This window comes from Gossypium raimondii, chromosome 6 (assembly GCF_025698545.1).
Source record: "Gossypium raimondii isolate GPD5lz chromosome 6, ASM2569854v1, whole genome shotgun sequence".
Classification (NCBI taxonomy): domain Eukaryota; kingdom Viridiplantae; phylum Streptophyta; class Magnoliopsida; order Malvales; family Malvaceae; genus Gossypium; species Gossypium raimondii.
The window spans coordinates 36,700,777-36,725,236 of record NC_068570.1 but is presented as its reverse complement, the minus strand read 5'-3'; the positions used below and the strand labels follow the sequence as shown (position 1 = coordinate 36,725,236).

Here is a 24,460-nt window from a genome sequence, read left to right as displayed (position 1 = left end):
CCTATTTAATTGCAATTTCTTTTATGGACCCTTATATTCCATTTCATATGAGTTTTTATTGTTTCAGTTTAGTGCACCATTATTTGTTATTATTTGCTCCTTCAACAGTATCAGTATAACCAACCTAAGAAAGGTAAATTAACGTATAAATAGGATGAGTGACGGATCACGTAGTTTGGACCCATAAGAACGAAATTATTCATTTAATATTTCCCTTGATTTGATTATAAAACTTTTGACTTAAACATGCCAAAAAGACAATTCCAGAGCGTGGAAACCTGGAGGAAGATCGCTTTTTTCCCCTGGATAAAATGAAGAAGACAGATGAAGATTAACAATTTGTATTGGGAAATTAACGTAGAGTTCGTGTGATGTGGGTTAATGTTCTGGTTTTTCTTCTCACCCATTTGCTCACAGGCATGAGTATAATCTTTAACCAAGACTATGTATGCATAACAGAGTCTGGTAGTTTCACAACCAACAGTACATATGGTAAAAACCTTGACCATATTCTCGATTCTCTCCCAGATAATGTCTCTAAAAGTGGTGGTTTCTTTACTGCCACCGCTGGCCAAGACTCCAACACAGCTTACGCTCTTGGGCTGTGCAGTGGAGACTTAAATCCACACGATTGTTATGGCCTTGTGAAATCCGCGGTTCGTGATCTCAGAGATAAATGTCCCGACCAGAAAGAAGCCATTTCATGGTCAGGTGATCCCGCATGTATTGTACGCTATGCAAATCGCCCCTTTTTTGGAATCCTGGAGCTAGAGCCTACTACTGCTGGCACTATCACGCACGACATCGGCTCCAACTTACCACGATTTGATACGATTTGGGAGAGTTTAACGGACCGTTTGGTGAGAAACGCTTCCAACGGCTCTTCTAGTCGTAAATATGCAACTGGGGAAGCATATTTTACAGTATCTCAAAACATAGATGCACAAATGCAGTGCACTCCAGACATATCACAGGAGGAATGTGATTCCTGCCTACGGGCCGCTAAGAGTTCCTTTAAAGCATGTTGCCATGGGAAGCAAGGAGGTTATGTTCAGAAGCCTAACTGTATGTTTACATTCGACTTGATTCCCACAATTACACAAGGTTAGTACGCATCTAATTAAAGTAAATGAAAAATCTACTGCTACTCTTTTCTCTTTTTAACTTCTTCTAGTTGTCAAATATTATACTTATAGACTGCAAAATTAAAATTTTGAAATATTGAAACCAAGTATTCATCCAATCTTTAATATGGTTTGAGAGCCTTCTTTTCTATTCCTTCGTACCCTCATCATCTCTGATTGCATTTGGATCAAACAAAAAAACTGCAGGCTTTCCTTCTCCTTTTCATTTGTTAGAACAAAAGAAATGACAATTCCACAGTTGACTGATTAAGTGGGTTAGCCAATCAATTTCTCTTGTATTCATCCAATGTGGAGATGGGTTGTCAGCACACTTAGCATCTAGTCTATACAATGTCCTAGGAAATGAGTTGCAAGTTGTGATTTGTTGTTTCGTAAGGGTAGTTTGAGTAGTTGTGTTTCTTGTTAATTACATGTAGTTTCCAAGGTTTTGATAAGATCTGTTTATCTTGGAAAGACCAAAAACCAGAGAAGAATCAGAACAAATCAATCTGGGTTCCACTTGGTGAAAGTTTATCGGCGATTCTTGGACTAGCTTTGGTTTCTGCTTGCGGTATCTTCCTATGGAAAAGGACAAACATTCAAGGTATGCACTATTAGATCATGTTGACATTTTTCCAATTTTGGCTATAATCTTAAGCCAATCACATTATATCTTATTACAGGGGATAAAGAAGATAGCCAAGAAGTTCAATTACTTGACTTGGTAATCGGAAGCGGGAATCATGAGAACTCAAGCGAAAATGTTGAAACATCTCAAGAGTTTCCTTCAATTAAATTGGATATTTTACAAGCAGCGACCACTAATTTTTGTGATGAAAATAAGCTCGGACAAGGTGGATTTGGCCCTGTGTACAAGGTAATTATGATTAGAATTTTCTTTATGATGAAGCCTACAAAGTATAAATGTTAATATGTTAATTTCCAGGGCACACTAGCAGATGGAAACGAAATTGCAGTTAAAAGGCTTTCAAGAGCTTCTAGTCAAGGGCTGCTTGAGTTCAAAAATGAAGTCATGTTAATTGCCAAACTACAACATAGAAATCTTGTGAGGCTCTTAGGATGTTGCTTAGAGAAAAATGAAAAGTTACTTGTATATGAATTCCTGCCCAATAGAAGTCTTGACCTGTTCCTATTTGGTTTGAGCCTTAAACCTTTAAATAGCGACATTTTTCTTTATACATAAACAAAATGAATTTGATTATTTAACTAGTGTTTTTTTTTTTGGAACGTTTATTAGATTCAAGTTTGGCTACACAATTGTCTTGGCAAAAGCGATTCAATATTATTAAAGGAGTTGCCCGAGGTGTCATGTATCTGCATGAAGATTCTCATATTAGAGTTATCCACAGAGACCTTAAAGCAAGTAATGTTTTACTTGATCATGAGATGAATCCGAAAATATCAGACTTCGGCATGGCAAAAATTTTTTGTGGAGATCAAAATGAAGCAAATACCAATAGAGTAGTCGGAACATAGTAAGTCCTATGGATTCTTCCAACTTGTTCTCTCAAAATGTGTCTTTTGTAATTTGACATTTTATTCTTCATTGTTTCCAATTTCAAATTAATGAGATATATAAAAATCTTCCATTTATCTTGTTAAAAGGAAAAAAAAGATTTATCCTCTACTTCAAAGTCATGCAAGTTAGAAGGATCCCGTGCAATTAATGATTTATTGTATGTTCCATGGTTAGTAGTTAACAAAACTAAGATGGGTTGTTATTGAAGGTATCTTTTATTTGATTGATATACATTGAAGAATAGGTTTGCTGCTATGTAAAGTTGTTTATGATTATCTAATCTTGTTTTAATCTTTCTTTGTTTTTTATGAGTTAAAATAGTGGATACATGGCGCCCGAATATGCTATGGAAGGACTCTTTTCTGTCAAATCAGATGTGTTTAGTTTTGGAGTCATTTTGTTGGAGATTATAAGCAGTAAAAAAAATAATGGGTTTCATCTCTCAGAACATGGTGAAAGCCTTTTGACATTTGTATGTGTCCTATTCTATCTTCAATGAATAGATTAACACTATATTATATATATTTGGCTAATTGTGTAATAATTGTAGGCATGGAAATTATGGTCAAAAGGTGAAGGAATGGAACTAATAGACGAGCATCTTGCTGGTTCAAGTGTGCCAACAGAAGTGCTTAAATGCATTCAGATTGGTTTATTGTGTGTGCAAGTAGATCCAGCAAATAGACCAACTATGTCAACTGTTGTTGCCATGTTGGGAAGTGAGACCATAACGCTTCCTCTACCAATAGAACCTACATTTTACGTTGGACATTTTGTTGCAGAACCAATTCAACTCAGTTTCACTGATAGAATATTTTCTGTTAATGAAGTTACGATTTCAAACATTTCAACTCGATGATTGATTAGTTATTGCATGTTGCTTTTGAAAAATTGTTAATATGTTATTTTATATTGGATGTAAAATACTAAACGTTTTGCAACTTTTCTATAAAACAACTAGAGATTTTCTTTCATTATATTGTAATGATTTTTGTTGTTGTTTTTACGTATGTTAATTGATGGATTTGATAATTTTTTTCTAATTTTTTTACATTAATCCTCAAATTTGAATTTCAGTCACACATTTTAATTTTAAAAACTGATAATGTGGCACTCGCACATCGTCGCCTAATTTATCTCTGAAAACCCTTACCAAAATCTTCACATTTCAAAATTGGAAGATTGTGCCTCGTCATTTTCCTACACAACCTCTCTTTTTCTTTCTTCTTATTTTAAAAGTTTATAATTTGGTATTATTTTGTTTTTGTTAATGCAGTTTTCAAAAATTATGGAGATGAAGCATTTATCTTCAGTTGGAGTCAACCCTAATTAAACTATGCCACCGTTTTCCTTTCAAATGTAACTCAAGAGTGTGAGTTTTTAAGTGTTTTCTAATGTTTAGAGTGACGGATCTCTCTGTTGTTAAGAGCAGTTTTGCCACAATCGACTCCGATCTTAACCTTCTCTTGTTACAAAGCATGACAAATCCGTGATTGTCATCGAGTATTTATCGGAAAAATCAATGACCATGAGTTCGTCAGGAAATTTAAACATGATGGATGGGATTTTAACCTCTAGCTGCAGCGAAGAAAGAGTGATGGCCTCTACAATGACCACAAAATTATTGAGCGAGAATGGGCAGAGGAAATCATTAGATGAAATTGGTGAAGCAGTTGGGGGGTTTTCCGTAAGGAAGGAACTAAACTAAATATCCCTAAAAAGAATTAGTGATGTTTGCTCAAAGAGCTGTTGCAGTCATTGGAGAACGGCGGTAACATGGTGGAGGACGGTGGTCCCTCGTCAAGCATACCGATTTTCGGGTTCTACATTTGCCTTCTTGGCTGAGATGAGATTTGAAGAAAGAGACAATGTTTTGAAGATTTATAATTTTAATACATTTCCGGCTATTTATTTATAAGTCCTTTAATATTTTTTATTTTGCTCATCAATGAAGTGACAAATTATGAGTCACTAACTGTGTATAGGACTTATGCACTAGACCTGTCCATGGGCCGGGCGGCCTGGCCCGGCCCGACGGTCAGCCCGAAATATGGGAGGGTTCGGGTAAAAATATAGGCCCGAAATATAGGCTTGGGTAAAAAAAGAGGCCCGTTTAGAAAATGGGCCGGGCCTCAGGCAAAATTTTTTTGGCCCGGGCTCGGCCCGAAAATATATTAAATATATATTTTTATGTTTAAAATATACTAGTTTAAGTTTTTTATGTTTAAAAAAAATATTTTTTATGTTTAAGTTTTTAGTTTTAGTTTTCATTTCCTCGACACTACAATCTACAGTCTGTCTTCCAATTCCAAATCCCTAACCCTATCATGCCTTGACTTCCTTGACTGCCGATCCACCTCCACCGTCAAGACCTCCACCGATCCACCTCCGGTCCTCCACCCACTTCCAGAATCAAGCATTTAAGGGTTTGTTTCTTCCCGAATCGCCAAGTAGAAGCAAGCATACAAGAACAAGGAGTTTGGTACAGGTACGGGTTTGCTCATCTTCTTCGATTTCCTCGTTTTCATTCTCTTTAAGATACTTCATTTCTTTTGATTATTCTTCTTCAGGTTACTCTTTTCTTTGTTTGCCTGCTGATCTTCTTTGTTTGTCATTTCTTTTCTTGTTTTGGCTTAATGATTTTTGCCTTTTTCTTCTTCTGTGCAATGTAACTTGGAAAATGGGAGTGTGTACAAACTACTAGTTCTTATTAGTTTTGGAGCCAGTCCAATCCGCATGATTTTTTAATCTGCAGTACATGATTTTAGTAAACATTAGGATTAATGTATTTTACTTTTTCAGGCATTAGGTACCAGATTCACTCAATTTGTACAGCCTGTATTTCAGAGGTGCATAAATATCATCCAGACTCAACAATTGGCTAAGGTGTTTATCAATTTGACTTTTATTTCTCTTCTAATCAGCAATTTAGGTTAATTTGCTCATTTTTGCTTTTCTCTTTATGGTTGCCTGATGCTTTTATAGATTTGTTCATTTTTATTCACTGTAATAGATTTTTTACTGCTAGATGTATTCCCTATGGTCTGATATGGTATATAAGGTTTCGGTCCTTTAAATAGGGTAACATATGTGATAACATGTGCCAATGCTCTGCATGTATTTTGTGTACAATATTCTGGTTGAAATTAAAAATGGTTACATTCACAGATCATGCCCCAGCTTTTGGGTTTAATTCCATTATGAATATTTTTTCCATTATGAGGGTCTTATTTTCTGTCTGTTTGTTTCTAGTTAATCTAAGTTTATAAAAGTGTTGTTGAAATATATATATTCCCTTCCATTTTCTGTCTGCTTGTTTTTGGTTAATCCGGGTAACTTCATTTCCTTCTTCTTTTATGAAATGAAATTTGTCAATTAGCTTTCTGTTAATCTATGATTCAATCAAATAATTAAGTGGTAAATGTTTGTTTATATGTTTATATCTGGAAATAAAGTTCTCAGAATTTTGAAATTGCATGGGATTCGAGTTTAATGAATTTATTATAATGTTTACTAAGATCACAAGCTTAGTTTCTTCATTTAATCTCATCTTTTTTTTTTTTTGCTTTGTTTTATTGCAGAAACAATCGACATTGAAATCGATTTGGCATACCTTAGCTTCCTTTCCTGTAAGCTTTCATTTACATTTTCTTTTTACAATTTAGTTTAATTTGATTTTCTTTTATTTTACTTTGTACAACATTTTGCAGATTAGCAGATTTTCCCGAAAGCTAAACTTGCTTATCTACTAGTAGGAAAATAATGGGATTGAGAAATAGAGATGCTTCTATTTAAGATTTTGGATTGGATTTATGCAGTTTGAATTTCATTAATTTCTTTTTGTACATATGTAATTTAGCTTATAGAATAAGTATGAATATCTCAATTGTTTAAACATAAAGGATGTTTTCTAGTTTAGGTTTATATTATATATTTAATAATTTACCTATGGTTTATATATAAATTTGAAATCTAATAAATGTTTTTGTTCCATTCAATTCCTATTCATTTTTGTTTGCATTTTAATTTTGTTTATGCGTTTTCCTCTACATAACGGTAACGGACTTTCAAAGTTAAACTATTTTATCTAGTTTTCATTTGTAGACCATGATATCCTTTTAAAATTATTTCAAAATTTTTTATACAAGGTAATTTTAAAGATAATTGATTGTAGCTTAAAATTATTTCAAAAGTTAGTATGAATTTTATTAAAAAATATTTAATAACAAATTATATATTTGTAATTTTAAAAGATTAACTTAATTTTTTATAAAAGTAAGTATTTAAAGAGTTCAAAGTATGCATCTAAGCTAAAATTTTTAACCTATTTGTATCAAAGTATGCATATAAGCTACAATTTAAACAGCAAGTATGCATTTTGTTTTAACCTATTTGTATATTTAATAAAATATAAACCTATTTGTATCAAAGTATGCATATAAGCTACAATTTAGACAGCAAGTATGCATTTTGTTTTAACCTATTTGTATATTTAATAAAATATAAACTTATTTGTATCAAAGTATGCATATAAGCTACAATTTAGACATCAAGTATGCATTTTGTTTTAACCTATTTGTATATTTAATAAAATATAAACCTATTTGTATCAAAGTATGCATATAAGCTACAATTTAGACAGCAAGTATGCATTTTGTTTTAACCTATTTGTATATTTAATAAAATATAAACCTATTTGTATCAAAGTATGCATATAAGCTACAATTTAGACAAAGCAAGTATGCATTTTGTTTTAACATATTTGTATATTTAATAAAATATTTGTATATATATATATATTCAGTAACCGAGTTATAAATAAGATTATTTTTGGATTTCAGGACTTCAATTTTTATGACTATGGCTAGTTTGAACACTTCTATACCTGTGGATGATGGGTTTAATGAGTACGAAAGTGCTGTCAAACGTCAAAAGTCTACCACTTCAAAGGTGTGGGACGAAATGACAAAGCTTGAATGCGAGAACAAAATGAATTGAAGGCACAATGTAATCACTGTAAGACTATCTTCTCTGCTAAGTCTTCTAGTGGAACCTCTCATTTAAGACGTCATCTAAATAGCTGTTTGAAAAAAGTTAATAAGGACATCACTCAATACACCATAGCCACTCAACCATGACCAGAAGGTGTTCCATCTATAAAAAAACTACAAGTTTGATGCTGATGAGTGTCGTCAAGCTATTTCTACTTTTCTTGTGTGTGGCAAGCATTCATTTAGGACAGTTGAAGAACAGGGATTTAGATATATGATGAGAATTGCTAGTCCTAATTTTAAGAGTATAAGTAGACAAACAGCTACTAGAGATGTCCTAAAGTATTATGCAAAAAAAAAGAGATCATGTGAAAGAAGAGTTGGCTAAAGCACCTGGTTTAATTTGTCTAACTTCTGATAATTGGAATTCGGAGCATACTAATGATGAATATATTTGCATTACTGCTCATTGGGTTGACAAAGATTGGAGGCTACAAAAGAGAATCATAAGGTTTAGAGCTTTATTTCCTCCGTATGATGGTTTGAACATAGCGGATGAACTTGTTTTATGTTTATCTCAATGGGGTATAGATAAGAAAATTTTTAGCATCACTTTGGATAATGCTTCTTATAATGATGTTATGGTTTCTTGTCTTAAAAATCGTTTTCGTGCAAACCGAGCTATTTTGTGTGATGGTGCTTTTTTTCAAGTTAGATGTTGTGCACATATATTGAATCTTATAGTTAAAGCTGGTTTGGAACTTACCGATGATGTTGTTTGTAAGATTTGAAATGGGATTAGGTACATAAAAAAGTTAGGAATTCGTAGGAAAAGATTTTATGATGTGGCCGACAAAATTTTTCATTTGAATGTGACCAAAAAGTTGCGTCAAGATGTGTGTGTGTGATGGAATTCTACTTATTTGATGCTTGAATCTTCTCTTTACTATAAAGATGTGCTAGATTATTGGGGCCAACGGGATAAAGATTATCAAATGTTTGCACTTTCTAGCGAGAGTGGAGAAATGTTGCTATTCTTTGCAAATTTTTGAAAGTATTTTATGATGTGACTTGTGTTTTTTCCGGTTCTAATTATCCAACGGCTAATCTTTAATTTAGAGGGGTTTGGAAGGTTTACAAGCTCTTGATTGAGATGGTTAAATGCCCTTATTCGTTTTTAACTCCAATGGTTAAGCAAATGCAAGAGAAATTTAATAAGTATTGGGCTGAGTATTCGTTGATATTGTCATGTGCTACAATTTTAGATCCTCGTTACAAGTTGAATTATGTGCAGTATTGCTTTAAAACAATCTATGGTATTCATGCTTCAGATTTTCTTGAGACCATTCTTAGCAATTTTAGACTATTGTTTGATGAGTATGTTAAGAAATCCAAATCCATGTCTTCCTCTTTGGCTGGGAGTTCTAATGTTTCGGATAAAAATCCTGTTGATTCTGGTTTGGATGAACACAATGATAATAGTGCTGATTTTGGGGGATATTTTGATGAGAGTGATGATTATAAACGGTATTTAAATGAATCTAGCACTAGGAGTGAAAAGTCACAGTTGGACATTTATATGGAAGAACCGGAGCTTGAGTTGAATAGTCAAATAGATGTTTTAGATTATTGGAGCAAAAGTTCAGTTCGATACAATGAGCTTTCATTATTGGCTCGTGATCTTTTGGCAATTCCAATATCGACTGTAGCTTCTGAATTGGCTTTTAGCATGGGTAAGAAAGTTATCACACCTGTCAGGAGTTCATTTAAGCCAAAAACGGTTCAAGCCGTTGTTTGCTTGGATGATTGGATGAGAGCTAAGGGATTTTCAGCAGGTAATTATTATTCTCGTTTTATTGTTGTAATTTTATATTATATTTCATCAATTTGATTATCTAATTATTTATTCTTATTTCATGTTAGAAATTGGTTGCAAAAAGGACGATGACGACGACGATGACGACGATGACGACGGCGACGATGAGGTTTCTTCAATTGCTTTTTAAGATACTTTCTTTCTAAATGTTTAAATTTTAATTTAGCTAACAATTTATATTTTGTTGTAAAATTAAATATGTTGATGGATTAATGTATGAATATTGAATACTATGGTTTGTTGTTTATTGCTATAAAATTAAGTATGTTTAAATATTTTGTTATAAAATTTAGGTGACAGGATAGAATTGAAAGTGATAACATTGGACTTATAGCAATGAACTACCTATGGGTTGGTTTTAAGATTGGTAAATCCTGCACATGTAATATTGGTAAATGATAGCAATTGAAAGTGATAACATTGGTAAATCCTGCACATGTATTAATATTGGTTGGTTTTAAGATAAAAAATGTAAACTTATTTGTTTACAAAATATTTGATAAAAAATTGTAAACTAATCAAATGTTAGATTTTGTTACAACAATTAATACAATTAACAATTAATACAATTAATAATTTGATAATTTTACTAATCAAATGTTAGATTTTGTTACAACAATTAATACAATTAACAATTAATAATTTGATAATTTTACTAATAATTAATTTTAATAACAATTAGTTTTAATTTTATCAAAAAAAATTAATTTTAATTAAAAACGGGCCGGGCTCGAGCCCTATATTCTTTTCTCGGGCCGGGCCTGGACAAAATCTCAGGCCCATATTTGGGCCGGTAGGCCTGCCTAGGAAGCGGATGAAATTTTTTCGTGCTCGCCCGAACTCGACCGCCCATGGACAGGTCTATTATGCACAAACAATACATAAAATATAATTTCATAAAAATAAATATAAAATAAATGGGTAAACCATACAAATAGTCAACCAAATATATTTGTTCTTTTCCTGGTCATCTCACTTTAAAAGTTTTCAATTTAGGTATTAATGTTTCAATTTGTTTTTATTTGGTCACCCACAATTAAATTGATAATGGAAAGGCTTTCTCTAACTAGTATAATAACACATTTAATCCTCACTACTTACATATCCTATCAATCGATCTTAATTATAAATAATTCAATAAATTTAACCCTTCACATTTACAAATTCAATCAATTTGATCCTCAAACATCCTAATCAAACTTTTCAACTTTTAAAATAGAGGCATTCCTAATCTATTAAGTGTTTCATTTATGGTTGAAATGATCTAATTCGATATATAACTTTTTTTTCTTTAAATTAGTGATTGAACTTAACTAAACACCATTAAAATAATAGAAAATACAAACTTTAAAATATAATATATAATAAAATTATATAAATAATTTTATATTTGTAAAGAAATAAAATTTTTCACTTTGACTAGCATAACTTTAGTTTTAATTAATTTGGTAAACGATTTGACACAAAATCAGATTATTAGTGATACATATTGCTTATTGCGATTTAAAATTTAAAACAAATAATTAAAATAAATAGAACACATAATAGTCTCTTAATTAGTTCATAAATTTTAAAAATCATTATCAATGCACCAAAAGGAAATTCAATTAGTTCTTTCACACTTTTTCTTATGAAAATTAAATCTTCATAATTTTTCTTATATAATTATTGATTGAACAATTGGATTGTTTAAAGCCATATTTTTAACATTGAATTTGCTTTCCAATTTCAAGGACCAACTTTGGAAACTATTTCTATGTACCTTGAAGGAAATATCATTATGTTGACAACAAGAGTAATTCTAAAGTGTTTTTTTAAGGTTTTCCATTTTTTAGCCAAAATTTTATAAATCAAAGGGTTATAAAATTATTATATTTAGAAGAATACTAATGAAAAAAAAAATGAAATAAAGTTTCATGATAAACTCATTGGTATCTTGGCTCGGGAAATAACTTGTTAGTTGGGAGATTTTTTTTGGGGGGTTTTCCAAATATATAGATGTGAAATACCTCTATTTTAAATGCCAAAAGATTCAGTTAGGACAAACTAGCATATGGAAACAAAATTGCAGTTAAAAGGCTTTCAAGGGCTTCTAATCAAAAGGCTGCTTGAGTTCAAAATTGAACTCATGTTAATTGCCAAATTACAATTTGTGAGGCTCTTAGGATGTTGCTTAAAGGAAAATGAAAAATTACTTGTGTATGAATTCATGCCTAATAGAAGCCTTGACATGTTCCTATTTGGTTTGAGCCTTAAACCTTTAAATACCAACATTTTCTTTATACATAAACCAAATGAATTTGAATATTTAACTAGTAATTTCTTTTTCTCTTTCTCTTTTTTTTTGGAGTGTTTATTAAATTCAAGTTTGGCTACACAATTGTCTTGGAAAAAGTGATTTAATAGTATTAATGGAATTGCTCGAGGTATCATGTATTTGCATGAAGCTTCTTATTTTAGAGTTATCCGCAGAAACCTTAAAGCAAGTAATATTTTACTTGATCATGAGATGAATCCAAAAAATTAAGACTTTGGTATGGCAAATTTTTTTTTGTACAGATCAAAATGAAGGAAATACAAAAAGAGTAATCAAAACATAGTAGGTCTTATGGATTCTTCTCAACTTGTTGTCTCAAAACTATGGAGTTAATGTTTCTTTTGTAATTTGACATTTTATTCTTTTTTGTTTCCAAATTCAACTTAACGAGATATATCAAAATCTTCAAAGAATTAGCATTTAACTTGTTAAAAGAAAAAAAAAAGATTTATCCTCTACATCAAAGTCATGCAAGTTAGAAGGATCATGTGCAAGTAATGAATTAGTGTATGTTTCATGGTTAGTAGTTAACAACCAACATGGTTTGTTATTGAATGTATCTTTTATTTGATTGATACACAATATTTATGATTATTTAATCTTGTTTTAATCTTTCTTTGACTTTTATGGGCTAAAATAGTGGATACATGGCACCCAAGTATGCTATGGAATAACTCTTTTCTATCAAATAAGATGTTTTTAGTTTTTGAATCATTTTGCTGGAGATTATAAGTGGAAAAAGAAATAACAGGTTTCTTCTCTTACTGTTAAAACTAACGTCGATAATGGCAATAGAACCATCTTAAAACAATAAGAAAAGAAAAATAAAACACATAGATTTTATGCGAAAAACCCTTTTAGGAAAAACAACGGGTAGAGAAAGAGAAATTCACTAACATTGAAAATCAAATGACACAAGAAGAGTTTCAACTACATCAATTTAGTGGTTGAAAAATCCTATTCTAATTAATGTCGAATAGAAGAAGTGTAGTTCTGTACAAATTCTACTTGTGTGGCATGGTCTGTATTGCTTTGGCTTTGCTCCTGCACCCTTTGTCGTAATCTGAATATAGTTTTATGCTTAATGGGGATCTATATTAGGCTTCGACCTCGAGCCAAACGCCTGAGGCCTTTTGCCTCCACAGATCCCCTTATTTTGCCATTGTATTTTATTTCTTTAACAATTGATGGGATTTGGGTCACACAACTCTAACACTCACAACGTGGTGTAAGCCTTTTGACATTTGTATGTTTCATATTCTATATTCAATGAATAGATTAACACTATATTTTATATATTAGGCTAATTCTATGTAATAATTATAGGCATGAAAATTATGGTCAAAAGGTGAAGGAATGGAACTAATAGATGAGCATCTTGCTGGTTCAAGTGTGCCAATAGAAGTGCTTAAATGCATTAAAATTGGGTTATTATACGTGCAAGTAGATCCAGAAAATAGACCAACTATGTCAAATGTTGTTGCCATGTTGGGTAGTGAGGCCATAACGCTTCCTCGACCGACGGAACCTACATTTTACATTGGACATTTTGTTGCAGAACCATTTCAACTCAATTCCACTGATAGAATATGTTCTGTTAATAAGGTTACGATTTCAAACATTTCACCTGGATGGCTGATTAGTCATTGCATTTTTTTCATTATTCCAAAAGTATGATAGCTTTTGCCAAATTATTAAGATGCTCCTTTTTACTGGATGGACAATACTAAAATGTTTTGCAAATTTTCAATAAAACAACCAATATCGTATTGATTTTTTACATATGTTACCTTTCAATCTTTGAATTTTATTTTTCCCAATTTGACCATTTAATAAAAGTTCAACTCTTTCATGTTTCAACTCTTTCATGTTGAGTACTGATTTTTCTCAAAGTAAGTATGATAGTTGTGTATACCTACAATGTATTGATGATGGTTCTTTTATATATTTGCTGGTTTATATTGATGATATGTTGATTATGAATAAGAACCCATTTGAATTTGATAAGCTTAAAACCATGCTTATCTCTAAGTTCAAAATGAAGGATTTAGGTGCAGTAAAGAAAATTTTGGGAATGAAAATTTTGAGACATAGTCATTTCGAGAAATTGTTTTTATTGCAACAAAGGTACATCATGAAGATACTTGAGCGATTTGAGATGCAAGATTCAAAACTAGTAAGTACTTCTTTAGCTGCTCACTTTAAACTCTCAATTTCAGATTCCCCATAGAATGAAGAAGATTGATGCAATTGTAAACCAACTAAAATCTAACTAAGGCAAGTGCACCAATCAATTAATAGTATAGTTATGGTAAGCAAATATATCATTCCCACGAACACTAAAAGTAGTAGTAATTACCGTCTTTCTATTATTTAACCAATAAATTCGAGTGATTAATTAAAACTAAAATTAACTAAATTAATTAACTACAAACACGATAAATAACAATTCAATAAAATAACCGATTAACAATCAATAAGCAAAATAATACCCAGGAAAGAATTCACCTAGATTTCATCAGTCATTATCAATCTAAACTACCTATTTTCTTCACTTAGTGTATTGATCTGTAGAAATCCCTAAATTATGCTAATACCTATTTTCAAGAATAAAAGCAACTTACTCTAGGTTGATTAATAGGAATTTCTTTCTAATTAAAATCCTATTATCACATTAACTCGATCTATGGATTCACTATTAGACCTGACTGTAATCCAATAGGTTTATGTCATCTTATTTCTAAGATTGCATGCAACTTCACTCAATTATACTAGATCGCTCTTAAACAAGATTTATTTCTCCTTTGATTTAAGCATATCAAACATGGATTAATAATCTAGAAATATTAAACCAAGAGTTAAGCACACATAATTGGGAACAACATCTAAGTATTTATTGTGTAAAATAGAAATCAAAGAACAAAATTCATCATAAGATTCATCTTCTTAGGTATTTAGAAATTTAGTTCATTCTTGCAAATAAAAAACATCCAAAAGACAGTATAACCACAAGAAATAAAGAAACTCATAATAATCTCCAAAGAAATCAAAAGGAAATCTGCTTCAAAATTCGCTTCAATGGTTTTTTTCAAGTTGTTGTCTTAAGTATTCTATGACGACTCCCTACTATCTTTTTTTTTTGTTATATATAGGTCTCAAAATCCTGAAAAACCCTAAAAATTGTGTTTTTTCACTATCCAAAGTGTAATTCATGAAATCGACATGACTTGTCACATGGTCGTGTGGTAGCCCATGTGTCTCACACGGTTATGTGTCAAGGCCGTGTGGAATGGTCTAGCCCATGTGGCTCTAGTAACTTGCTCTAGTTTTTTTTTTATTTTCGCTCGTTTTTTGCTCATTTTGCTTCCAAATGCTCTCCTAAATATAGAAATATGAATTTAAAGAATTAGGAGCATAAAATTCACCATTAACATTGAATAATCATCCAAAAATGCATAAAGAATGAGATTAAAACATGGTACTTTTAGCACTTATCAAATATCCCCACACTTAGCGTTTGATTGTCCTCAAGCAAAATCTTCAACCCATATTCATGTTAACTTCTCTCAGTTTATTGTTTCCATCGATAATGTCTTAGGATAATTTACAGATAATGAAGCATTGGAAATTCACACTAAAATGACACTAAACAACATAAATAATCCAAACATAGAATTTTAAGCTTTAAAAACATTAGGCATCTCCCTTATCTAAATAATTACCTAAAATTCAAACTTAACAAGAAATAACATCCTTACTAAAGATTCACTCAAAGCACTCAAAATGTTTAAGGTTCAAGTAATATGCACTCAATTGTCGAACGATAAATGTTTTTACCATATGCTTGCTTGAAAATCAAATCTCTACCACTATAGAAAGAGATGACACACCAATCAAGAGGTCTTTACAAGGTTGAATAAGGCTTAGGTTAAGGGTATGGAAAAGGTCAGAAAAGTCGATTATAATCGAGAATCGAGTGGATAAGTTGCCAAACTAGAAAAAATAAAATGTTGAATTAAAAGAATTCACATCAACAAGAGCTAAATAATAAAAATGAGCTTTTCAACGCAATATGAAACTAATGATTCAAGCTAAATCAATTTTTTTTTCAATTTTCCTTTTTTATATATATTTTATCTTTAATTTTTATTTTTCTATATTTTTTGATTTTTTAGAGTAAAATAAAATTCACAATTTGATAAAGAAACATAGTTAGGTAACTGACCAAATCAAATCTCGACAAAGAGGGAGTCAATAAAAGGATACTTTTACAACATATATATGGGTTACAAGTTAATAAAAATGGATTAGAAAAAAAATGTGTTAGAATCAATGGGGTTTACTAAGGGTTAATTCAATGAGTAAACTATTTAAAGGTTACATGGGTTAAATTCTAAGTGCCTCTATCATTTCAATATATCAAATCAATAATGTCATCTTGACATGTATAACTGAAGCAAGTTAAAATTTAAAATAAGCACTTAAGATGAGAATTCTAAGTGCCCCTCAAATAAACTTGCTTCGGTTATACATGCTAAGACCACATTATTGATTTGATATATTGAGGGGCACTTAGAATATAAACAATCTCCCCACACTTAAGATGTACATTATCCTCAATGTACAAACAAATATAAATAGAATAAGTACAATATCAAAAGGGAGGGAGAGAACATAAACTGGCCTGAATATGGATGAATTCGCTAGAATAGTGAAAACTGAAATTGTAGGCGAATCTAAATGAAGTACATGTTTCCGAGAAAACTAATAAAAAAATAGATAAGATAAAGAGATAACCAACTAGAAAAAACAACCAACAAAATAATAAATGAAAAACGAAACATATAAGTCTCAAAAATAAAATAAAATAAAAACAACTAACAAAACACAAAAACAAAACAAAACAAAACAAAACAAAAAAAATGAAATAAAATAAAAGTACAACTGAAAATAAAAATAAATAAAGCAGAAAACTAAATCAGGTCATAGATCGGTGTCGTGCGAAGTGTCGGGATCACGAGGCATATGATCGGGAGGAGAGATATGTAGATAAGCCTCAATGTGATTGATTCGCTCTGACTGTCACTGCTCAAAAAGGTCAAAATGATCAAAGTATCACTGCTAAAAGCGGTCAAACCGGTAATAAATATTGTCCGGAGGAACAAAATGTGCAGCAGTATGGTGGACTGATCGAAGTACTGGGAATGGTTCGCGGTGGTGGTGGAGGATCATCATCTAGATGCTCATCATCTTTGTGTTGTTGAGTCGATCATGGTAACACATACTGATCACCGAAAGGCCCAGGCTAACGAGCGACCATCTTTATATGTTTCATGATATTCAAGCCTTATGGGGACATGTTCCCATCTAAAGAAAGAGTATCGATTTGCTCGGAGGTCTCGATGAGGCCAAATTGATGAGCCAAGCATGTTACATATGGGCCCATACAGAGGGGTCCTCTCCATGATCGCTCACTTTGATTACGACAACACTAGGCTATGAAATGGGCTAGATCAATCGGGTGTTGCCTGTGCATGTTCCATAGGAAATATGCATCTAAAGTACCCACGATGCTCATACCCTCATGTTGGCCAGTCAAAGTATGAGTTGAAATGGCGTGAATATATCACAGGGTTAGAGGGAGGCACCAAGCGTTGTATTGGCTCGGGTTATACAAAACAACAACCTCATAGATGTCTAACTAGCAGAGGAAGGTCGAGTGATGGATGTGTCGTGGAAGGGTGGAGAACTCGGACGTGGCCAAGAAATTATCAGAATATAGGCCAAGGGTGACACCAAATCATGCAATACTAAAATGCTTAGTGATACCCCCAAGACGAAATGATATAGCTTGTGAGTCATCCCCTAGCGATAGTAGTGACTGTAGAAAAAAGTGGAGCAAAACTCCAATGTAAGTTTAGCATATGTCGACTCCACGATTGTGAAGAATTACTCCCATGGAGTCACTTCTAGTAGAGTATGAACCAACACAAATAGACCCATAGTCTGCAGGGTTACCCAATCGATACATTGACCCAAACCCAGTGCTCTATCCCTCAGATGTTGGTATCTCTCCTCATGGGTTGGATGGTCGAAAGTGAGGTATCAGTGGTGGTCAATCGAAGAGGATGAAGATGAGTTCCTAGTGGCTTTTATTTTCTTGGAATGAGCAGTGACCTTACTCTTTCCTTGTGTGTTCGACATAATGAACCTGAAAAACGAATGGCAACCAAATCATCAGAGGCCCAGAAAAATTAGCACAAAACAATAACGAATCTAGCAGATAAATAAATCAATACATAAATTAAAACACACAACAAGTGAACCACCTCATGAAAAAAGTAGGATCGTAACTATTGTAACTAAAATCTACTCCTAATATGAAACTACTACTAATACTAATTTGGTAGAAATAATTTAACTAAATTAACCAACTAATACTAAATATTTATAATATTAATAATGAGCAGACTAATAATACTAATATTAATAATAAACAATAAAATAAAACTAAAGCTACTAACAACCTAATAATAACAATAATAGTAACAACAACAACAAATAAAAAAGGACAAGGGCCAAACGGTGATATTGACGTTGACGACGGTGGCGCGAGTGACGATAGTTGACAGTGACGCAATGGTCAGTGGTTTGGAGGAAAAGGAGATCGACAAGGAAAATGAGATCGACAGTCAGAAGCGTTTTGAAGCGGGCTGCTATTTACGTTAGGGGAAAAAGGGGAATTAATGGAGATGTCGGTGGAGCAAGCAGTGGGGATAGATCGGGAATTATAGGGGAGAAGGAAACATAGATGGAAGGCCAGTGAACGGAGGTGGCGGTAATGCTTGGAATGAATAAGCGATTTGAGGACTGGAGATGAATAGTCTCAAAGGGAATGAGAAGGGAGCGGTTAGGGTTTTGTCAATAAATAGATGAAAGGATAAATTCGGTGAGGGGTGGTCAGGCCGATAAGAAAGAACTAGTAATAATGGTTGGACTGGTGCAACGACAACTAGGGTTTTAGAGTTATGAGAAATGATGGCTAATTGAGGAAGATGAGAGTAAAAAAATTAGGGTTTGTGCTTAAAAAAAAAGACACGTTCATGTGCAAGGCTCATTTTGGGCCACACGACCGTGTCTCCCACCCGTGAAATACCTCCCAGGTGTGGCCTTTGAAAAATTAATAATAATAATAAATAACATCCAATATGCACACTGCCTAGGACATGTCTGTGTGTCCAGGTCGTGTGTCACGATCGTGTCAACAGGCCATGTGGATTATTTTAGTCCATGTGTTTCAATAAATTTCAAAAAAAGTTAAGACTAGTTTCCACATGGCCATAGACATGCCTACGTACCCAAGCCATGTGCGATGATCATTCGCTTCTCCCAAGTATGTGTGCAAAGGCGTATGGCTCACACAGTCTACCATACGCTCGTGTGTCAGTCTGTGTGTCTCACATGGTCATGTGGCCAAACCGTCTAACTATCTGTGCCCATGTGGGTTAAAATAAAATTGAAATAAAATCAGCTTCACTATGCACACGGCCTGAGACACACCCATGTGGATCACCCCACACCATGTGATCCCTTATTTTTCAAATTTTTTAAAGTGATAAAAATAAAAATAACTATAGTGTATATATATTTTGATATTTTTGAAAAAAATGAAAGTAAACTAAATAATAAAAACACACAAGTTACATCCTGAGAAGCGCTTATTTAGAGTCTAAGGTCGACTTCTATTTTTAAGTTAATGGTTAAGGCGAACCTTAAAGTCTAATCTCATATCTCTTATTGTAAGTACTACGACCAAAATAAAGTTTGAGACGAAGACTGTTTACCATGAATGTGTCGTAATCAGGGTGAGTTACTTCAATGGTTCTGTATGAAAATACTTTTTTGTACCACAAATGGGTTTGACCGTATTAACTTTAGCACTGAAGGGAACATCTGTGGATCTGATTTGTCTAGCAGCACTTTGTCCCCAACTTTGAATTGGTTCGTTCTCTTTACATGCACACTATGGCATTGCTTAGTTATTTCTTTTTAACAGTCTTGAGTTCTTATTAGCCTTTGTTCACCATTTATCTAATTCATTGAGCTGCACCATTCGCTCTCCACTCGTCCATTGATTTTTATCACTTTGAGACAAATACTGTTGGAACACGTATTCATTAGGAACTTTAATAAAATAATGTATTATTGCAAAGAATATTGAGTCACATGATTACTAACATTAACAGAATAACGAGTATCATTTCGCTCACTAGGAACTCTAACAAAATCACCTACTTGAAGAGTAGTCTTTTCATCACCTACACTCAGCACAAGTTCACAACAACCCACATCAACAACAGTTCTGGAAGTGGCTAAAAACGGTTGACCTAAGATCATGAGTACCTTAATATGCTCATCCATATTCAATATAACAAAATCAATAGGGATGATAATTTATCGACGTTAACACATCTTCAATAATAACCCTAGGATACCTACTTGATTTGTCAGCTAATTGAATATTCATCCTAGTGGGTTTTAGCTCCCCGAGATTGGAATGATGGAAATGTGTACAATCGTTATCAAGTAATAAAGTGACAAGTAAATTTCGAGTTATCATACCTACAAGGATTCTGGAAGAAAAATATTTATGAAATGCAACTTTAAATAATTTGGTGAAGGAAAAATATGTTTATTTGAATAAGTGATTTGAAAATTAAAAATTAACTAAGTAATTAAACTAATAAAAATAAAAAGTAAAAAATTCAATGCAAGATTTCAAAAGATGAGTTTTAATTAATAGGAAATAAATGTGTTAGATCAATTACATTCTTTAACTTAGAATTATTAAACCCAAGTTCATTTTGTTACGAATAATTTCACGATAACTTTGTATTTTGTTAACTAATGCACATACAAACTTACTAAACAAATTAATCTACGGAACATATTACTATGTCAATTCAAACAATTAATCAATCTTCATAAGAAAGTATAATATTAAGTGGAGTAACAACATAGTCCTATATTGAAGCAATTTAATCATGATAATCTTGCAAGTTATGTAAGGCTAATGTACCATTTAATATCGTTGCTAATTTAACCTTCCACTACCTTAGAAGATTAAACATGCATCAATTAAATCTTGTGTCAATTAATTATAATTTCAATATGATTAATAATTAATTAATTATTAATCATATTGAAATTATAATTAATTGACACGATATTAATTGAACCTTATTATAATGCAAATATAACATAGGCATGCTTTTATTTAATTGAACAAATTACCAAGGCTTAATAACAACATGAACACGATTATAATAATTTAAGTGGATGAATGCGATCAATCTAACATGAATTAAATTAAATTCATTTTAATTAAATCAAGAATAACAAAAAAAACAAATATTCATGTTCATGATCACAACATAAATAAGAAAATTAAAGAGAAGGGAACCAGAACGCAAATCCAGTATTTCTTCAAAGCTAGACTAGTGCGCTCCTCTTATTTTCATCTTATTCTGTCGATCTAAGGACTTCACAAACACTTGAATGTTGCTACTCCAAGGTGGATGAAAGCTCTTTTTCAAGAGGGAAATCAGCAAGGGAATGAAACAAGAAAAATGAGAAAACAAGAAGGGAATGGAAGAGATAAAGTTAGTGGAAGAGAGAGATGTGTGCGAATGAATGGTGTGTGAAATGAAGAAGGGAAGAGGAGTATTTATAAGTGATAATTACTGCTAAAAATAGCAAATAAATTTCATCAACTCCTCTTCCCTTGGCAAGCCATGTATGGTGGAAGTTTGAATGGCTCAAACTTGCTATGTTTAGCTTGGGGCAAAAGGTGGAAGGCATGAAAAGTGGAGGGGATTGAATAAAGTTTAAGGAAAATTCAAGGGTTGTTTTGAAACTAATAAAATAAGCTAAATAAGCTGTTTGGGTCAGCTATAGGGGTGGTTTTGGGCTGTAAATTTGCTTGGTGGGTCAGTCTTCTTTACTTAGCACAACTAGGTCTCCTTTCTTCTTCAGACTTTATATTAATTTTTAACCATGTTAATGTTGGATCAAAATTAAATATAATGCTTAATAAATATTTTTGGACCATCCGTGGCCGGAAAATTAATTAGCTTTTTTCTTGATTCACTTGGTGCATAAAATTGCCCCAATGGTTTAAGCCTTTCGAGGTGTCTGTCAAGCCAATTTTCACCTTTTACTCAAAACTATTAAAAATAAACTAGATTTGTGAAAAGTTATTATAAAAATAATTAAAATTCAAATTTTTTAATAATTTAAGTGCAAATTAATTATTTTATAATTAAACTATGAATTTTGACAAAATTTTTTACGAAACTGCATGAATTAGAGTTCAAAAGGTGTTGAAAAAGTCTATATATATATATATTTGTTTCCAGGTGACCAAGTTGTTTGAACATTTTATAAGGCATAACATTTATAGTAGCCCCCAAACCAACCAAAGATTTTTCAACATTTACACCATGTTTGGTTGGGTGTATTGGCTATGCCAATACACCCCTAATCGGTGGGCCCCACTTAATCCTCCCTTAATCTGTTGTTTGGTTGGTTGTATTCCCATTACGTCCCAAATCTGTTCCTTCCCTAATACACCCGGTCTGTAATAGCTAATACCCCCTCCAAAGACCGATTTGAGAATCCTTACCCATTTCTTATTTTCGTTTCTTTTTTGCCCTCATAGATTTCGCTTCTTCTTCCATCGGTATTGCTCGTCCTCATTTCTTACCTTTCATAACAAATCCTCAACATTGTCTTCATCGGAGGCCGATTTCGTATGAATCTTTGCTTCAACATTGTCTTGGCTTTCTCTGTTTTAATTTTCTCTCCTTTAGATTTTTCAACATTGTCTTCAACATTGTCCCTTATTTGTCTCTCATTTAGATTTTCTCTCTCTTTTACTTAATTCAGATATTTAATTTTCTATATTATGATTCCATTGTTGACGTAGCTTTAATTTTAGTATTTCTTGTAGTTTTCTCTCTTAGAAATTGAAACAGAGTTTAGGATTTTGAGAGGTTTGGATTACGGTGGAAGAGTTTCTTATTTCTTGTTGTTTCTTCCTTTTTCTGGATCGTGCTTCTCGATCAACCGAGGGGAAAGGTGAATCTTCAACCTAAATTATGTTTATTTCATTTTGCGTTGTTCTTCTCCTTTTATTTTCTAATGCTCTTCATTTTTCGTTAATATTGTTTATAGTTGTGGTGATGTTGAGAAAATTTATTTTCTTTTGGAATATTTCCTTCAATTTACGCTTTAAGGTGGGGAAGAGAGGACAATTGCTTTCATGAGAAGACTGGGACGTGCAAATTCTAAAACTCCACTATTGGGACACAGTTGTGAAAAAGGAACTATTAAGCACTCATTTCCTATGAAATATGTCCTAAAACCATGGAAACTTGGTCGATGGTTTTACCAAGTTGTCAAGTTTAGCATTGTTCAATATGTAAGTTCTCTTTAGCTTGAAGAAAATGAAATACTTAATTTTTTTTGTTGTTGGTTTCCTTTTTAATAGATTTGTATGCTTCCTTAACAGATGATAATCAAGATATTGGTGCTCTTTTAGCGAGTAATTCTTGAAGCTTTTGGTATGTATTGTGAAGGAGAATTCAAGCTGGGAATGTGGGTAAGATAATCTTAATGTAGAATGTTGCTGGTGATATTGAGGATTTTGTGTGATTTATCAAGAGAAAGACCTTTTTTTCGGTTAGAAGAAAGTAATTCTAAAAGATTGTGATCCATATTGATGCCTCTTTTGGTGCTTCACTCGCTAAGCAACAAGCCACCTAAAACCTAAACTTATGATGTTTCACTTGTGAGCCCAAGTTTGTGTTTAAAATATTCGGTATTCCATTGTTGCATTTAAAATGGTGAACATTCATTCTTGAAGCAAATATTTGAATGGCCCTCTTAAGAAATTTCTCATTATCTTGGCAATTTGTTTCTTGATTGTGCGAGATATCCTTATATGGCGGTGGTTCTCAATTTCATCAAACATGGGCTTTTTATTGTTGGTTATCTAATTGGGCATTGAAATGCATTGAAATGCATAGCTATTTATGGTCACTTGCACTTGTTCTATATTCTTCATATGTAACGGGATAACAAATGTTGGAATGCTTTTTAGTTACAATCAAGTTCGAAATTTCCCCTATTCTTTTTTCCCTCTATGGAAAATGTGTGATAGTGCAAAATGGAAAGCTAATGCCTTTTGTTAATCCGTTGTGCTAATGTGTTGGATATGAGACAAAATATTTGATGTTTAAAATTAGGTTTCAACTTTTGCTTATTGTACCATACTTTTATTTTGTCATTTTGCAATATCTAGTCATATGATTATACTCATAATTCCCATCTGTTTTATTGTAATTTAAGTGACTAGATTTGGTTTTATGTTTGCTTGTTTCCATTTATTTGTAATACATTTCTAAACTTAAAAACTATGGCGAAGTGCCTTATTTTCTCTGCCTCCTTTCTTTTGCTCTATGTATGGATGAGACATTTCTTTTGAGCGACTCTACTTTTATTTCTTATGAGCTACTAACTCATTCAACTTCTCTTGAATATGCATGCGAA

At 32.4% G+C, this 24,460-nt stretch overlaps 2 protein-coding genes and 1 long non-coding RNA gene across 3 annotated transcripts; all 3 read left to right on the top strand.

Moving 5' to 3' along the window:
• The first annotated feature begins 257 nt into the window (after positions 1 to 257).
• Positions 258 to 3,638, top strand: LOC105771943 (putative cysteine-rich receptor-like protein kinase 30). Its single transcript, XM_012593319.2, has 7 exons — positions 258 to 1,104; positions 1,600 to 1,728; positions 1,808 to 2,001; positions 2,071 to 2,281; positions 2,383 to 2,620; positions 2,986 to 3,136; positions 3,215 to 3,638. Exons 1-7 carry the CDS (start codon positions 372 to 374, stop codon positions 3,521 to 3,523), a joined length of 1,965 nt encoding a protein of 654 aa, XP_012448773.1. The 5' UTR covers positions 258 to 371; the 3' UTR covers positions 3,524 to 3,638.
• A 1,520-nt stretch (positions 3,639 to 5,158) lies between these two features.
• Positions 5,159 to 8,667, top strand: LOC128032000 (uncharacterized). The gene is made up of 3 exons (XR_001127005.2): positions 5,159 to 5,550; positions 6,246 to 6,293; positions 7,506 to 8,667. It is a non-coding gene; the product is annotated as an uncharacterized LOC128032000 (long non-coding RNA).
• A 151-nt stretch (positions 8,668 to 8,818) lies between these two features.
• On the top strand, positions 8,819 to 9,661 carry LOC105773227 (zinc finger BED domain-containing protein DAYSLEEPER-like). The gene is made up of 2 exons (XM_012594945.2): positions 8,819 to 9,490; positions 9,579 to 9,661. Exons 1-2 carry the CDS (start codon positions 8,842 to 8,844, stop codon positions 9,659 to 9,661), a joined length of 732 nt encoding a protein of 243 aa, XP_012450399.2. The 5' UTR covers positions 8,819 to 8,841.
• The last annotated feature ends 14,799 nt before the right edge of the window (positions 9,662 to 24,460 follow it).

Bases quoted from the DNA above. Each gene is read 5' to 3' on its own strand.
- LOC105771943 (XM_012593319.2), top strand. From the start codon at position 372: ATGTGGGTTAATGTTCTGGTTTTTCTTCTCACCCATTTGCTCACAGGC. The intron at 2,002-2,070 runs GTAATTATGATT...GTTAATTTCCAG, and splicing joins GATTTGGCCCTGTGTACAAG to GGCACACTAGCAGATGGAAA. The intron at 3,137-3,214 runs GTATGTGTCCTA...TAATAATTGTAG, and splicing joins GTGAAAGCCTTTTGACATTT to GCATGGAAATTATGGTCAAA.
- LOC105773227 (XM_012594945.2), top strand. From the start codon at position 8,842: ATGGTTAAGCAAATGCAAGAGAAATTTAATAAGTATTGGGCTGAGTAT. The intron at 9,491-9,578 runs GTAATTATTATT...ATTTCATGTTAG, and splicing joins AGCTAAGGGATTTTCAGCAG to AAATTGGTTGCAAAAAGGAC.